Source organism: Nyctereutes procyonoides, unplaced genomic scaffold (genome assembly GCF_905146905.1).
Source record: "Nyctereutes procyonoides isolate TBG_1078 unplaced genomic scaffold, NYPRO_anot_genome, whole genome shotgun sequence".
Lineage (NCBI taxonomy): Eukaryota > Metazoa > Chordata > Mammalia > Carnivora > Canidae > Nyctereutes > Nyctereutes procyonoides.
The window spans coordinates 72,757,664-72,774,162 of NW_026575146.1; the positions used below are offsets into that span (position 1 = coordinate 72,757,664).

General features: G+C 49.9%; 2 protein-coding genes across 2 annotated transcripts in view; one reads left to right on the forward strand and one right to left on the reverse strand.

The window, feature by feature from the left end:
- ATF5 (activating transcription factor 5) lies at positions 1-4,621 on the reverse strand. The gene is made up of 3 exons (XM_055310433.1): positions 4,345-4,621; positions 2,187-2,483; positions 1-1,297 (listed from the first exon to the last, which is right to left on the reverse strand). The coding sequence occupies exons 2-3, from the start codon at positions 2,362-2,364 to the stop codon at positions 636-638; spliced, it is 840 nt and encodes a 279-aa protein (XP_055166408.1). The 5' UTR covers positions 2,365-2,483; positions 4,345-4,621; the 3' UTR covers positions 1-635.
- NUP62 (nucleoporin 62) overlaps positions 3,885-16,499 on the forward strand; it is a 26,120-nt gene continuing 13,505 nt past the window's right edge. Inside the window, exon 1 of the mRNA XM_055310432.1 lies at positions 3,885-4,420. The gene's annotated coding sequence lies outside the window, so the exon portion shown is untranslated. The remainder of the gene's footprint in view (positions 4,421-16,499) is intronic.

Consider the following 16,499-nt stretch of genomic DNA (forward strand, 5'->3'; position numbering starts at 1 on the left):
GAAATTCTTCATTTTATTTCTCTGCTCACAAACCACCAAAACAATCAGCCCCTCCCCCAACCCCATCACAAACACTGATTTCTTCCCAGAGCTAAAATGAACTCCCAGTCACCAACTATGGCCATCCCCCAGCCTGCACCTCCCCATCTACCTGCAAATTCACCTGCTCTGTGAACTTGGCCGCTTTTGGCTTCCTGCCCAAATACATTTCCCCAAGGTCACTTGGCTTGCTTTTTTGTTTCTATTGTTATAAGGCCTCCATTCCTGAAACCCTCCCTGCCTCACATCCGGGCTGGCTCTCCTGTCCCTGGCTGCACAGTCGTTCTGCATAGCTTCCCAGGAGGCCAGGTTTGCAGGCCCTCCTCTGCTCCCCAAATTCCCTGCAGGCCTGAGTCCCTCAGCTGTTAGATGAGTGCAGATGTTGACTATGGCCAAACATGATTCTGGGGAGGGAAAAGGGGAGCAGATTCAGAAATGGACAGGAGAGGAAACAAAGATGATGGGAGGCGGCAGAGGTGGGGTGGAGGGGGGAGACAGACAGGGGGATGATGGAGGGACCCTCCTACCTCAAACTTGGACACAGAGGGTAGGTGGAGATGAAGACCAGTGTACCCTATAGCCCAAACCCCTGCCCTCTAGCTGTTTCGGGTCCTCTGGCTTCGAGCCTTATACACCTCTATGAGCAGATCCTTGACATACTGGATCTCACGCTCCACAGACTCAGCCCTCTCCCTCAACTCTCGGTTGCGTGCCTCCAGCCCCTGGCACTCGCCCTCCAGGGCCTCGCCCTCTGCCCGCTTCCTCTGGCGGTACCTCAGAGCTGCTGACTTGTTCTGGTCTCTCTTCTTTTGCTTGCGGTCCCCTCGAGTAGTGGCAGGATTGGGGTAGGGGGCTGGGCGAGGAGGTGGAGGAGGAGGAGGGGGCTGCTGTGGTGGGGGCAAGGATGCCAACGCTGAGTCACCCTGCCCGGCCTCACTGTGGCAGTAGATGGCCAGCAAGTCAAGGGTATCCAGGGCAGGGGGTTGGGGGAGGTCAAAAGTGGGGAGGGGAAGTGGAAGGGGGAGGGGCGGTGCTGATGGTGGTGGCTGTGGTTGGGGGGAGGATGGTGGGAGAAGTGGAGCATCAAGAAAGAAGTCTTCCATTTGTTCCAGCTCTTTCTTGAGGAGGGAGGCCATAGCTTCCAGGTCAGGAGGGGGTGGGGAAGGTGGGGGAAAGGCACCTTGGGGCAAGGGGGGCTCCAGAGGCAGGAGGGCTGTAAAGTCCACCCGCTCAGTCATCCAGTCAGAGAAGCCGTCACCTGGAGGATTGGAGGAGGGACATAAACGTCCTTGAGTTCCTGGTCTTCTACCCAACCTGGTGATCATTCATGCCTGCTTCATACATGCCATTCATTGAGTGAAACTACCAAGCAGCCAGTCAGTCAACCAACCAATCAACGAATCATCAGACCACTCAACAAATCAACAAACCAGCCAAGAAACCAAACATCTAACCAACCAGTTAACCAATCAATCAACAAACAGTTCAACCCATTAACTAACCAGTCAATGAACCAGTGAAGCAACCAACGACCCAAAAAACAAGTCGAGCAGACATTTCTTCAACCATTCCAACACCTGCTTTCCTGATTACCCTACATCTGTAGTTTGATTTACTCTCTAGTCTTAAAAGGCAAACTAGATCACACACACAACACACCCTGTTTCATCCTTAATTCATTAATTATTGAGAACCCACTATGTGCCAAATATTTGGGATATGCTAATGAATAAAATAACTCCTGCCCCAGGGCCTCTGAGGATGCTGTTTCCTCTACCTGAAAAGCTCTTCCCTTGGGTCTTTTCATGGTTTATTCCTTCCCAGCCTTTAGGTCTCAGTCAAAATGTTACCTATGTGTTTCCTGGCTACCCACTCTAAATTAGGACTTTGTTTTCATTTTTTAGTTAGCTACGAAGTGTTTTCCACTTATCTCAATACATCATCACCTAATTTTCTTTTGTCAGCCTCCCCACTTCAGTGTGAGTTCCAAGAGGGCTGGGGTTATGTTAATCTTGTCTCCGCTATATTCCCTAGCCCCTAAAAGCCACCCCTGGAGCATTACAGCTATTTATTGAGTGAATCAATGAATTCTTCTCCCCTGATCCATGCCCCAGCGCACCCCACCTCCATTCTCTATCTGCCCTTACCTGCCAGGGGCTCTCCTCCCCCTGGGAGCCCGCCCTCCAGGGCTCCCCCAAGGATTTCATAGGGGCCCAGGGGGGCAGGAGCCAGGGGGAGTTTCCCATAGTCTACGAGCCAGCCCAGCCCGCTAGCTGGGAGCAGGGCCTTGTCCAGCTCCAGCCCCAGGGTCGCCAGGAGTGACATGGCTGCAGCACAGGCTCTGGGCACGTGTGGCAATGAAGAAGGCTGAACCAACAGCTGGAAGGAGGCTCTGGAGGTTGCTCAGCTGGGCAAAGACAGGCACCAAGGCGAAAGTGGAAGACCTACAAGTGAGACAGAATAGGTGATGTCAGAGGCCATCCTCATCCACAGCCAAAGTCACAGAGAAACCAAGCCACAGCTCCATGTCCCCAAGGTCCTTCCTACCTTCCCCTTCCAATTGGGTTTGAGACTGCACCTTGCCCTATCAGAATTCTAAATCTATGCTTTCTTTCCCCCAATTTCTGAGCCTCACCCACTCCCAAAGAAATTCTCTTTGGGGCCCACTTTTTTCTTTCTTTCTTTCTTTCTTTCTTTCTTTCTTTCTTTCTTTCTTTCTTTCTTTCTTCCTTCCTTCCTTCCTTCCTCCTTCCTTCCTTCCTTCCTTCCTTCCTTCCTTCCTTCCTTCCTTCCTTCCTTCCTTTCTTTCTTTCTTTCTTTTTTTTTTTTTTTTTAATTCATGAGATACACAGAGCCAGGCAGAGACATAGGCAGAGGGAGAAGCACGCTCCCCCTGGAGAGCCAGGACTCTGGGATCACACCACCTGAGCCAAAGGCAGATGCTTCTCCACTGAGCCACCCAGGTGCTCCTCTTTGGGCCCCACTTACTTTACTTTAGAATTCCCAAGCCCTGTTCCTTCCTATACAGAAACCTAATGGTCTCCCAGGGGAATTTCCTTAAGCCCTTCCCTCCCACCTCACAAAATTCCACTTCATTCAAAAAAAAAAAAAAAAAAAATTCAGGGCAGCCCGGGTGGCTCAGCGGTTTAGCGCCACCTTCAGCCCAGGGCCTGATCCTGGAGACCCGGGATCAAGTCCCACGACGGGCTCCCTGCATGGAGCCTGCTTCTCCTTCTGCCTGTGTCTCTGCCTCTCTCTCTCCTCCTCTCTGTGTATTCTTATGAATAAATAAATAAAATCTTTAAAAAAAAATTTCAATCCCAGGAGAATTTTCTTCCAGCCACACCCCTTCCTCTAAAGTATTTCCTTTAGGCTCCACCCCCTCTAAACACTCGGCTCAAAAATCAGCTCCCAGGTGAATTCCCCCAGCCCTGCCCCTCCAAACCGTGGTCTATTAAGTCCCACGGTTTCTTTTTAACTTCGCGGTGACCGCCCCAGTCCCTTCCCGTCCAATTACCTTAGCCCCCCACTTAATTCCCGGGATACCCCAGAGGCCCCGCCTTCTCTCTGTTGAAACCCCACCCCAGGTAAATTTGCTTAACCACGCCCCTTCTCACGATAGACCCCGCCCACCCGTCGCGGCCGCTGTGATCCTAGCTCCACCCCCTTCCTTACAGGTGGCCTCTAAGCCTCGCCTTCCGCCCTGTCAATCTGAGTCAGCCCCACCTAACCCCGCCCCAGCAGGTGCCCGAATGAAACGTAAATTGCGTTGTGCGCAGGAGCAAGGTGGAGCTCGGAGACGGGAGCCGGCCGGCGGAGACGGGCTCCCCAACAACGACCCTTCCACACGCCTCTCTCGCAGGGCTAAAGCGCATGCTCCGCCACCGATCCAATTGTTCTCTCAGGCCTGCGGGGCTGGGGAGTCAGTGCGGATGTGCAGCTGCTTACTGCCCGCCCTTCACTCAAAAAATACGGAGTCTGGTGGGCTTGTGCACATGAGCAACCGCTCGCGGACAGACTCATTCGGGGGGCGGGGGGCGAACCCCCCGCTTGGGGCTAGTGCGCAGGCGCACTGCGCGCAGGCCATCTTTAAACTCCAGCATTCTAGGGAAGAACGTACCCTTCCCCCACTGGACCGAATGCGCATGCTCGGCCGCGTGCCAACGACGCGTTTCCCTCTTCTGCGCCTGCGCGACCGTGATTCCTCACTCTCGTCTCCCCACCCCCCAGGCCTGGTCGTGAAGGCCGCGAGCTTCGAAAGGGCGGGAAAGGCGGTTGGAGAGGGAGGGGCGAGCGGTTACTCACTCCATGGCTACGGAAAGGAGAGGCGGCGGCGGCCTCAGCTGAAGAAAAGAAGGCGGTAGAGAAGAGCGCAAGCGCGGTGAGCGCGGAAACGGGCCGGGACACGGAGGGGTCGCGGCTACAGAGCCATAGTCGGGGTTGGGCAGGCGGAGATGGCGTCTCGGTAGCCTGAGGAGAGATTGTGATCTGTGGATGGGGAATGAGGCGGCCCCGGGGAGTGGGGACAGATATACAGGGGATGGCGCAGCACGGCCTCCCGGATCCTTCCGCGCCCCGCCCCGCCAGGCCCCAACCGGGAGGCGGGCCTGGCCTCTCCTCTCGGGAATCCTGGGATCCACTCCCCTCCTCCTCCCGACGCGGAGTTAGGCCTTTTCCTTCCTCTGACCCGGGGACCAGCTCCGTCTTCCTACCCCAGGGGTTCCGGCCCCCCTCCTCCCTCCAACTCTGGGGTCCTGTTCTCTGTCTCTCTGACTCAGGTCTCCCCCCCCCCCCCCGAATTCTAGGGATTCGATCCCTCGCCTTCTCTGAGACCTGTCCTAGTTCACTTTTGGTTTCTTTTGCCCTAGTTCTCGAATTTCCGGCCAGCCACATGCTGGACTCCTATCCCCAAACTGCCGCCCCACGCTAAGAACCCTTTTTGTGGGTTAGACTCTTGTCTGAGTCACAATGAGACCGCGCGCGCCGTTCAAATCTCAGACCTGCGATGGTGGCCAAATAATCAAGATCTCTAGTCTCGTAGATCGGGAACTGCCTGTAAAATGAAGAAAATAATCAACTCTGCCTGATGGGAATCAAGTCGATGCCTGTGAAACCCAGAGCCCGGCTCTTAATTGCCTATTTAATGTCTCATTTTTAATAGGAACTCTGGGGTTGAGTCTCAACCATACCTCCTGCCCTGGCAAGATCCCCAGACATTTGACCATACAATAGCTGCTAGTAGGTCATTCTTGTGTCTTCTTCACTTCTTCAAGGTGTCAGTAATTGCCAGACATCCCCACCTTTCCCTGTTCCAGATGATGGACGCTCACCCGCAACACCAGCACAGTTGCAGAGAAGCAGGCATCATCACCCTGACTCTAGCTTTTCTCCATCCTCTGCCCACCTCCCATCAGCCCTTATCCTCGGCCCTCCTTTCAGGCCAGTTGGTTCTGCTTCAGCTGCCCCCCACTGGATCAGTTTACCAACCCTGCCCCAAAATAGGGAGATCTGCACTGCCCTTTGCTAAAAGAGAGGGGCTTCCTGGCCATTCCCTCCTATGCACTAGACCTTCCACTGGCCCAAGTGGGTATGGGTCTTTGCTTCCCACCTTGCATCTGTCCACAGCAGGACACCTAGAGTTCAACTTAACATCACAGGTGGTGGTTCTGAGGTCCAGAGAAGGTGGGGGAACTCTGATCTTGAGACTTATTTGGGAATGAAGATTCGCAGGCTTCAGTTGCATGCAGGAAGTCCTTCTTGGGATCTGACCACTTTCACTTAGAGCACTTACTGTGCACTGTGCCAGTATTTGAAGACTTGACTTATAGGGGCTAGGTTATTACCTAGGCAGCATGAGTAGCAGTTAAGCACAGACTCTGGCGCCTAGTTTTGGGTTCAGACCTTGTCTCTACTCCACTTATTAGCTTACTGTCAATTTTTTTCCCTGTGCCTCGGTTTCCACTACGTTCAAATCTCAGACCTCCGATCGTGGCTACATTATTCTATCGCTACGTTTCTGTTAACTCCATATAGAAACTTAGCGATACATGTGGCAGCTAACAGTGCTTACTTCTGGGGTGCCTGGCTGGCTCAGTCGGTAAAGCGTGTGACTCTTGATCTTCAGGTTGTAAGTTTGAGCCCCACGTCAGAAGTAGAGTTTACTTAAAGAAATAGTGCCAGGCAGCCTGGGTGGCTCAGCGGTTTAGTGCCACCAGCCCAGGGCCTGTTCCTGGAGACCCGGGATCGAGTCCCACATTGGGCTCCCAGCATATGGAGCCTGCTTCTCCCTCTGCGTGTGTCTCTGCCTTTCCCGGTGTCTCTCATGAATGGATAAATAAAATCTTAAATAATAGTAATAATAAGTGGTGCCTACTTAGTACTGTCACAAGGATTCAATGAGTTAATTCATAATTCAGGTCAAGCATTTAGATTAGTCCTCCTGGGGATCCCTGGGTGGCGCAGCGGTTTGGCGCCTGCCTTTGGCCCAGGGCGCGATCCTGGAGACCCGGGATCGAATCCCACGTTGGGCTCCCGGTGCATGGAGCCTGCTTCTCCCTCTGCCTGTGTCTCTGCCTCTCTCTCTCTCATTCTATGTGACTATCATAAATAAATAAAAATTTAAAAAAAAATTTAGATTAGTCCTCCTTTCCACCCCCCCAAATCTTAAGTCTTCTAAAAACATCTAGTATGTACACATGGACTAGGTAATTTAAGTAAATTTTTATTTTAGAATAATTTTATTTTTGGGCAGCTCCAGTGTCCCAGCGGTTTAGCACTGCCTTCGGCCCGAGGTGTGATCCTGGAGACCCAGGATCGAGACCCACGTCGGGCTTCCTGCATGGAACCTGCTTCTCCCTCTGCCTGTGTCTCTTCTTCTGTGTGTGTGTGTGTGTTGGTCATGAATAAATTAAAAATCTTAAAAAATTTTTTTTATTTACAGAAAAGTTACAAACATAGTGCGGAGAGTTTCCATATACCCCACATCCATTTTCCCCGTTGTTGACCTCTTTAACATTTCTGTGATATATTTGTCACAACTAAAGAACCCACGTCGGTATGGGATTTTAAAGTGCACACCTCATTTTGATATTCTGATTTCACTAGTTGTTTTGGTTTTTGTTTTTGTAGATATTTACTTTAGAGAGCACAGGCAGGGGGAACAGCAGAGGGAGAAGCAGGCTCCCCACTGAGCAAGGAGCCCTACCCAGGGCTTGATCCCAGGACCTTGGGATCATGACCTGAGCAGAAGACAGATGCTTAACCGACTGAGCCACCCAGGCACCCCTCGCTAGTTCTTAATGCTGTTTTTTTGTTCCAGGATGCCATATCACATTTAATCATCGTGTCTCCTTAGCCTCCTCTGGTCTGCAGCAGTTTCTCAGACTTTCTTAGATTTTCATGACCTTGGGAGATTTGCAGAGTGCTGGTTGGTTATTGTATGTGACATCCCTTAATTTGGTTTTGTTTCATAGACTGGGGACTATGGGTTTTTGAGAGGGTGGCCAGGTAGGATATCTTTTAGTAACTAGAAATGAATTTGGTTAGTATGGGAATCATGTTGCCAGCTGTATGCCACATATGCTGACTGGGGAGACGTTCGGGCAAGGACCCTGGTTCCCCCTGTCCTACCCCCTTGCACCTTTTTCTCTTTCTAGCTGTTGAATCTCACCCAGTTCAGCCCTTGTGCCAGCTGTCCCACTGAAACAGCTCGACTGATTCCTACTGAATGGGTGCCAGTTTGCACACTTTGCTCCCTAGTCCTTCCTGGTGCATTCTAATTTGTGGGTGGTGGATTATCAGTGGCTGCCTTTGAGCCCAGGTCTTGGCATCCTGAGCCCTCTCCTATGCCTGCTCTTGACCTGGACCTGTGGCACTTCCAGGACTCAAATGCTTCTGCCTCCCTCAGCTTGCAGTCTTCCAGGGTCCAGGTGCCCAAGTCCCTTTCAATTCCTGAGCTGGGGCTTGGGAGCATGGGTGGGGCTTCTGGGGACTCTTTTTCAGTGCGGAGGAGCCAGGCTTGGGAAATGAGGCAGGCATTGCAGGCAGGTTGCATCACCCTTGCTCTTTGATGGGGAGGGGGAGTAGGGGGATTCTCTGGGGGCCCCCAGCCACCTGGCAACAATTCCTGGTTAGCACAGCCCTAGAGCCCTGGATTGGGAAGAGGTCCCAGCACAGCAAAGGAGGGGACAGGAGAGTAGCTACCTGTGCTGGACCCTGAGTATCTGAGACTCAGTGCTGAGAAGGGGCATCAGATCAGAAAAGCTAACCTGCTTGTCTTGCAGGCGCAAGACAAGCCTCAAGAGATGAAGAGGGTTGTGCATAACCACAGTGCTGGTTACAGCCCAGGCTTCCATGGTGCCGTACAGCTTCCAACGCCCTACGGGCCCCAGGGAGAGCCTGTTTTCTCTCAGATCTATGAGGTCCCTGACCCCCAGCCTAGAGCATAGCCTACTGGGAGGCCACCTCATCCAGACCTTCACCTCAGGTTTGCTGCTGCTCACAATTGCCAAATTCTATCGATTCCCAATGTACTCCTCCCCATCTCCCCTATCCTAGTGAAGGCCCTCCTCACCAGCCACCCCTCAGTGGTTTCCCAATCAAGGTGACAGCCTGGCATGTGATGGAAAATGGACAGAGTTTGCATCAGATGGGCCTAGATTCTTTCTGAAGAGGTGCTAGGGCAGGTACCTGGGTCATGCAAAGGGGGAGGGAGAGTAGGCAGGATTTGGAAGTGGATGTCCTAGCAAACAAGAGAGGAAGGCCAAGGCCATCCCAGTTGGGGAAAGGGCAGTGTAGGGGCCAGGCATGTAGAGCAGCAAGCTGCCACGTGGCCCAGTAGCTCAGAGTCTTCCACTCTTTCCTGCTGTGTGTCTCTGGGCAGAGGCAGCTTCAACTCTTCCAGCCTAGGTAGGCCCCTCACTGCTGTACCAGCTGTGGCACCTCGTTCATCTTCTATATTGTTTCCTGAGGCATATCATAAACTTAGTGGCTCAAAACAACACATATTTAAATTTATTCCTTTTTAGTTCTGATGACTGCAAGTCTAAAATAGGTTCACAGGGCTGTGTTCCTTCTGGAGGCTATAGAGGAGAATCCATTTTCTTCTCTTTCCAGAGGCGCTTGTGCTCCTTGGCTCATGGCCCTTCTTGTATCAATCTGACCTCTGCTTCCACCATCTCCTCTCTTATTTTTTCCTTTGATTTTCTTGCTCTCTCTCTCATCAGTGGCCTTACATTGGAGCTCACACAGATCATCCAGGAGAGTATCTCTGTTACAAGATCCTCAATTTAATGATATGTGCACACTCCTTTTTGCCATGTAGAATAATACAGTCACAGGTTCTGGGGACTAGGATGTGGACCTCTTTGGGAAGACATTATCCAGCCCACTACACTTTCCTTTGGGAGCTCTTTTTCTCATCTTGATGAAGGCTAGCAGCCCTTGGGTGCCCCTTCCTAGAGGAAAAGGACTGGGCAAATTGAAGGTAATTGACCACATAGTGCCCTAGAACTCAGGATGCTGTCACTTACTGCTGTGTGACCTCCAGCAAGATACTGCACCCCCACTGTGGCATCACTAAAGTGGGAACAGTAACAGAACCTTCAGAGGGCAGTGGATAAGGATCAAAGGGGTGATACATGAAAAGACCTATAACAGTTCCTGGCTCAGCAAGTAAGCCATCTCCATAAACCCGACAGCCCTGTATCAGGGAGAGGCCAACAAAGCCTCTGGGCTACTCAGAGGTGGCCCAGCCTGCCCCACAGCAGTGCTGGCCTGGCGGCGCAGAGCTTCCAATTTTACAGAAGTTGGAAATCCAGCATTTTCTGAGATCCGAGTTTTAAAAGTGGGCAAGTAATTAAGAGAAACCCCCAACAAACCATGAGTGTGGATAGACTCAGTCTGTGGGTCTTTCCTGACCTTTGGTTCAGTGATTCCCTCACCCCCCATCTGTAATCCTCTCTGCCCAGAGCAGAGAACAAAAGAAACCAAGTACTCATTCCTGAATTGCTGAAAATTTGGACCACACCCCTCCCTGCTGGACTGATCCAGTTTGAGGAAGAGTGGGGCCTTGTTCCCACCAAGTCCCATGTCAAATCAAGAGAGCTATGTTTATGCAGAGCAGGAGAGGGGGTCTCAGGAATTGTCCTTAGGGGATTGGGTGTCTGCCAAGGAGGAGCTGGTGTCTTATTACCCTGTCTGTCCTTATCAGCTGTCCATACCTCCAGCCAGAGGCCATTGGGAACACAACTTGGGTTTCTTGCTGTTATCAGCTGGGGAGCTATCCACTACTGGGGCCCTCAGGGCATCTCAGTAAGTGAGTGTTGAGGACTTACTATGGGAGCTGGGTTAAGTTAGGTAACTTTGGGGAGAGTTCAGGGAAGCAGGCTTTGCTCTGGATCGGAGGCAAGTTTGTGACTGGGTATCTTTATCTTATCTAGAGCCTGGAGGAAGGAACAGAGCTAACGCTGTGGTTAACGTAAGAAGCACGCGTCAGCTCTGAGCCACGAAGGGGATTTAGGTCCTTTTTATGCTTTGGACAGTGTTTGTGCTTCTGTGTAGAAGCATTTCAGAGTGATCTTATTTTGTCTTGGTCCCCCACAGTCAGTGGCCTGCCTGATGTTGGTCACCTCTGAAGTTGTTCTGACCGGAGCCTGCCAGACCTGGCTCCTAGGGCTGCTTTCCCTTTCTCAGAGCAAATGAACTCATCCTTCCAAGTGGGGGAGGAAAGTTGGGGAGCCCCTGCTATGTGGTGGGCCACACACCTATAGTTCCCACAAAATGGCTTGAGCACAGAAGAAGGTAGCAGGACCTGAACCCAGCCAGCCCTTGTGGGATGGCCATAGTGGGAGCTGAGGGTGGCAGGAGAGAGGGAAAGAAGCAGAGGCAGGGGAACATAACGGGAAAACCTCACAGGCCCCCAAGGTCCCCAGGTGTCCCCCATGGAGAGCGTTGGGTCAGCGTCAGCAGAGCCCCACTCAGTTCAAGAGCCCTTTGCCCTTCTCCTCTGCCAGCCCCCACCCAGAGCAGGAACAGATTTCGGAGATAGGAACAGGAGAGAGCAGCTGATGCCCCCCCTTCACTCCAATCCTTCAGGAGACTAGCCTGAGGCTGGAGAAGGTGGACAGCACTGAATTGGGTTCACTGTGAAATCTACACAAGTCTGGAAGGTGACAGACATGCCCGAGATGTCTTTAGGGAGTGGGGAGGAAATACTAGACCTGGCACATGGTGGATGCAGGGGGTGAGGGGGCATTGGGTAGGTGGAAAAGTCACATTGGAGAGGCTCATGAGGGGTTAACTCAGCTCTGGGATTGCACAGCCTGGGTCAGTACTGACTACTTGTTTGTGACTTTGGGTAAGGTGCTAAAGTTCTTTTGAATTTAGTTTGCTCATCTGTAAAATGGGGTCACAAACAGTTCCCACCTCATAAAGTTGGGAGTCGGTAAAGCACTGCAATCAGCCAGGTAAAGCACTGCAAACAGCCCAGCACAAAATAAACACCCAGAAATGTTAGCATCGTGTTTGTTACCCAGAGGCTGGTGGGAGCTGTGATTGGTTTCTAGTTCTCAGAGTCCAAAGCCACTCTGCCTCCCACTCTTGGTGGCTTTTCACCAGTTTCCCAGAGAAACTATCTTCATGGCAACTGTCTCTACCACAACCTGTCCTGGACCTTTTCTTCCCTCACCAGTGACATCACTGTCTCTCCCCTGAGATGCTGGTGTTGATTACAGGGAGTGAGGCTGGGGAGGGAGCACAGGTGTGTGCGATTCTACACACTACCCTCCCCACCTGCCATCTGCTGTGCTCTTAGAATCCCTCTCCATGTCACCCCCATGCCCAGCTGCATCTCAGGGAATGTCTGATGGCCTCACAGCTGACTAGAGCATTTCAACTCCAGTCTCCTTCCCAGGCCAGCTTTACTTCTCTCCCAGGAGAAAGCATGAGTAAGCGGAGGAAACTCCTTGCCCAGCCCCTGCCCTCAAGGTAAAGTCAGGACTGAGCCTGGCCCCTGCCCACCACTGCAGCCTTACTTCTGCCTTTCTGGCATCCCATGCCTGGTTGGTTTGTTTCTTGGCTTTATTTTGAGCATTGTATAACACACATCCATTTATTAAAGTCTATATAATTCAGTGGTTTTCAGTACATTCATAGAGGTGTGCAACTATTACTACAATCTAATTTTGAAACATCTTCATTATCCCCCAAAGAAACTCCATGTCCCATATCCATTAGCAGCCACGCCCCAATCCCCCATCCCTCAACCCTAAGCAACTGCTAACCTACTTTCTGTCTAGATTTGTCTATCCTATCTGGATATTTCATATGAATGGAATCGTGTCATAGATGGTCCTTTGTTTGGTTTTCAGGGTTCATCTGTTTGTAGCATATGTTAATACTTAATCTTTTTTTCCCCCTTAGATTTTATTTATTTGAGATGGAGAGCATGCAAGCATGAGCCAGGGGAGGGACAGGGGCAGAGGGAGAAGCAGACTCCCCACTGAGCAGAGAGCCCACCATGGGGTTTGATCCCAGAACTCTTGAGGTCATGACCTGAGCTGAAGGCATATGCATGTACAAGTTTGAGGTGGACATATGTTTTCATTTCTCTTGGGAGATACCAAGCACTAGGATTGTTGAATTACATACAGGGTAACTCCATTTTTTTTTTTTTTTTTTAAGATTTTATTTATTTATTCATGAGAGACACAGAGAGAGAGGCAGGGACACAGGCAGAGGGAGAAGCAGGCTCCATGCAGGGAGCGGAATGTGGGACTTGATCCTGGAACTCCAGGATCACGCCCTGGGCCGAAGGCAGGCACCAAACCACTGAGCCACCCAGGGATCCCCAAAACCAAATTGAAATATCTCTTTCTTCCTAAGGAGCATTTTCTTGACCCTCTCCTTAACTCATTCCCCAGGTGAAGTTAATCATTGTCTCCCCTAGGCTTCCAGTAGGTTCTAACCAGAGCTCTTTCACAGTGTCATCCTATCATTTATCTCTGTTACTTTCAGTAAATTCTGAAGTAGTTGAGGGCAAAGGATCTTATCTTATTCATCCAGACTTTGACATTTATGTTGACATTGGACAAATTACTTAACCCTAAAAGGTAAATACAGGTGGTACCTACCTCACAGTTGAAGGGGGTGAGGACTAACAGAGTCAGTACACAAAAAGCACCTGGCACAAGATAACCCCTGGATCTGTTGATTCCACTGACAAGCATTCACTGAGTGCCTGCAATAGCTAGCAACCATTATTAACACTGGGATATGGAAATCACAGACAAAAATGCTGCCTGTCATGTAGCTGATATTCTAGTGGAGAGATAGTACATGAAATCCATAAGTTCGGTATATTATTTCAAATGGTGTTAAGTCCTAAGGATAGCCAGGGAAGGCATCACTGAGTAGGTGACATTTTAGCAAAGGCTGAAGAAAGTAAAGGAGTGATTCACGGGGACACTTGGGGCAAGTGTTCCAGAATGAGGGACCCAGCAAAGGCCCAGGGGCAAGAGTACTTTAGGCAGTTAAGAACAAGTGGAGTTGGGGGATCCCTGGGTGGCGCAGCGGTTTAGCGCCTGCCTTTGGCCCAGGGCGCGATCCTGGAGACCAGGGATCGAATCCCACGTCGGGCTCCCGGTGCATGGAGCCTGCTTCTCCCTCTGCCTGTGTCTCTGCCCCTCTCTCTCTCTGTGTGTGTGTGACTATCATAAATAAATAAAAATTAAAAAAAAAAAAAAGAACAAGTGGAGTTGGAGTGGAATGATGGAGGGCAAGAGTGGCTGCCAGTAAGGGTGCCTTTTGGCTATTGGGAATAATGCCCCTGTGAATATTTGTGTGCAAGATTTTGTTTGAGTGCCTGTTTTCAGTTCTGGTAACTTTATATTTAAATATCACTCTGGATTTCAGGAAGGTAGTGACCATATAATATTGTCTTTGTTTGCTCAGCACAGGGCCTGTCCTGTTCTAAGTTTTAATGGATGTTTGCCAACTGAATAAGGTATATTTGTGAATTACCCAACACATGTTGGCATATGAGTGCAGAATGGTTAGTGCTTTTATCACTATTTTTTGATAAATGCAGTTGGTATATCAGATTGACAGAGGTTTCCTAGGCTCAGGTGCTGGCAGGTTGCAGGGAAATGATCTTTCCAGAAACTGCCAGTTAGAATAAAAATGGGTAGAGGCAGATAGGAGGGCGATTTGGTGGCTCTCAGGAAAACCAAAATGCAAGCATCCATGGCCAGCAAGTTTACTTCTGGGGATCTGCCCTGAAAAAATCACTCGTGCCAAAGAAGGTGTAAACGAGCATGTTTGTTGCAGTATTGTTGATGAAAAGAAAAATTAGAATCGATTCATTTCCTCAGGCTATGAATGCACACACACATACATAGGTAAAAGATACATGACAGCTTTTTAACAGTGCTTACCTCACAGGTGTGAGGACCGCGGTGGAGGATAGTAATCAAGAAAATCTTGACTTTGGGGCACCTGGGTTGGCTCAGGTCATGATCCCCCGGGGTCCTGGGATCGAGGTCCACATTGGGCTCCTGGCTCAGTAGGGAAGCCTGCTTCTCCCTCTCCCTCTGCTCATGCTCTCTCTCTCTCTCAAATAAATAAATCGAAAGAAAGAAAGAAAGAAAGAAAGAAAGAAAGAAAGAAAGAAAGAAGAAAGAAAGAAAGAAAGAAGAAAAAATTTTGGCTCTGTTGTGCAAGACATTATTTATTTGTTTGTTTGTTTGTTTGTTTATTTATTTGACAGAGAGCCACAGCAGGGGGAGCAGCAGGCAGAGGGAGAGGTAGAAACAGGCTCCCTGCTTAACAGGGAGCCCGATGTGGGGCTTGATCCCAGGACCCTGGGACCATGACCTGAGCAGAAGGCAGGCACTTAACCAACTGAGCCACCAGGGGCCCCACAAAATATTATTTTATTTTTATTTAAAAAAATTTTTTTAAAGATTTTATTTATTTTTACATTAGAGACATAGAGGGAGAGGCAGGCTTCCTGCAGGGAGCCCAGTGCAAGACTCAATCCTGGGATCATGCCCTGAGCCGAAGGCAGACACTCAACTGCTGAGCCACCCAGGTGTCCCACAAGATAGTATTTTAAAGTAAGGACTGATGTATTAATTGTGTAGTTAAAATTTAAATGTTAAAAATGCAGTTAGAGAAAATCTTTCAAAAGAAGAGAAACAAAACCGTTCTTGGCAAAATAGGTATGGGGCCCAGCACCAAAGTATTCCTCAGATCTCTTCCAGTCCCATTATTTTATATTGAATTATTGTTCTAAAATCTTCCTTAAAATCGACTCTTCTTTTGTTTCCTGACTTCTTTCCATACAGGTCTTAACCTGATTTGTTTTCCTTATGGGAATACTACTGTTTTTCCCCACCACCTGAGTTCCTTTGGGTGTAGCTCCAGGCCTTGGAGTAAAGGAGAGTGTAATTGCTAATTAGCTGGGAAATGACTTCTTGGGGTGAAACTAGTTTTTTTTTTCAGGGGAAGGAAGGAAGGGAACGAATGAATCCAAGAAGCATTTGGGTACCAATTGAGGCATCCTACAGGAGCAAGTAGGATGTTTGGGTCAATGAGGACAATAAGCCTGCTTAAGATGAGTCCTAAGATCTAGAAAGTGAAAAATGGAGACAGTAGGTCTGACATGTGACTATTTGTGTACAGTGTACAGAGGCATAGAGAACATACATCCTTTGCTTAAATGTATCAAGAAAATCTAGGAGGGGATCCCTGGGTGGCGCAGCGGTTTGGCACCTGCCTTTGGCCCAGGGCACGATCCTGGAGACCCGGGATCGAATCCCACGTCGGGCTCCCGGTGCATGGAGCCTGCATCTCCCTCTGCCTGTGTCTCTGCCTCTCTCTCTCCTCTCTGTGTATTCTCATGAATAAATAAATAAAATCTTTAAAAAAAAAAAAAAGAAAATCTAGGAGAAGGCACAGGGAACATAACCGCTTATCTCAGGGAGGAGAGCTGGTGGCTGTGGGGATGGAGGAGATCTGAGACCACAGTGTTCCTTTGGGAATGTAGAACCGCATGAACAAAAAACTGTGTTCACTAAAAGAATGGATTTATTTATTTATTTATTTATTTAGATTTTATTTATTCATGAGAGACCCACAGAGAGAGAGAGAGAGAGGCAGAGGAAGAAGCAGTCTCCACGCCGGAAGCCTGATGTGGGACTTGATCCCCGAATTCCGGGATCACTCCCTGAGCCACAGGCAGACACTCAACCGCTGAGTCCCCCAGGTGTCCCCACAAAAGAATTTAAATTACATTTTTAAAATAGCCACCACCAGGGCATCTGGCTGGCTCAGTCAGGTAAGGGTCCAACTCTTGATTTCAGCTCAGGTCATGATTGTGGGATTGAGCCCCAAGTAGGGCTCCTTGCTCAACGGGGAGTCTGCTTCTCTTTCTTCCTCTCCTCCTCCCCCACCCCAGCTAG

Coding starts and splice junctions, on each gene's coding strand:
- ATF5 (XM_055310433.1), bottom strand. CDS start 2,364: ATGTCACTCCTGGCGACCCTGGGGCTGGAGCTGGACAAGGCCCTGCTC. Junction 1,298..2,186: donor GGGAGGAGAGCCCCTGGCAG/GTAAGGGCAGAT, acceptor CCAATCCTCCAG/GTGACGGCTTCTCTGACTGG.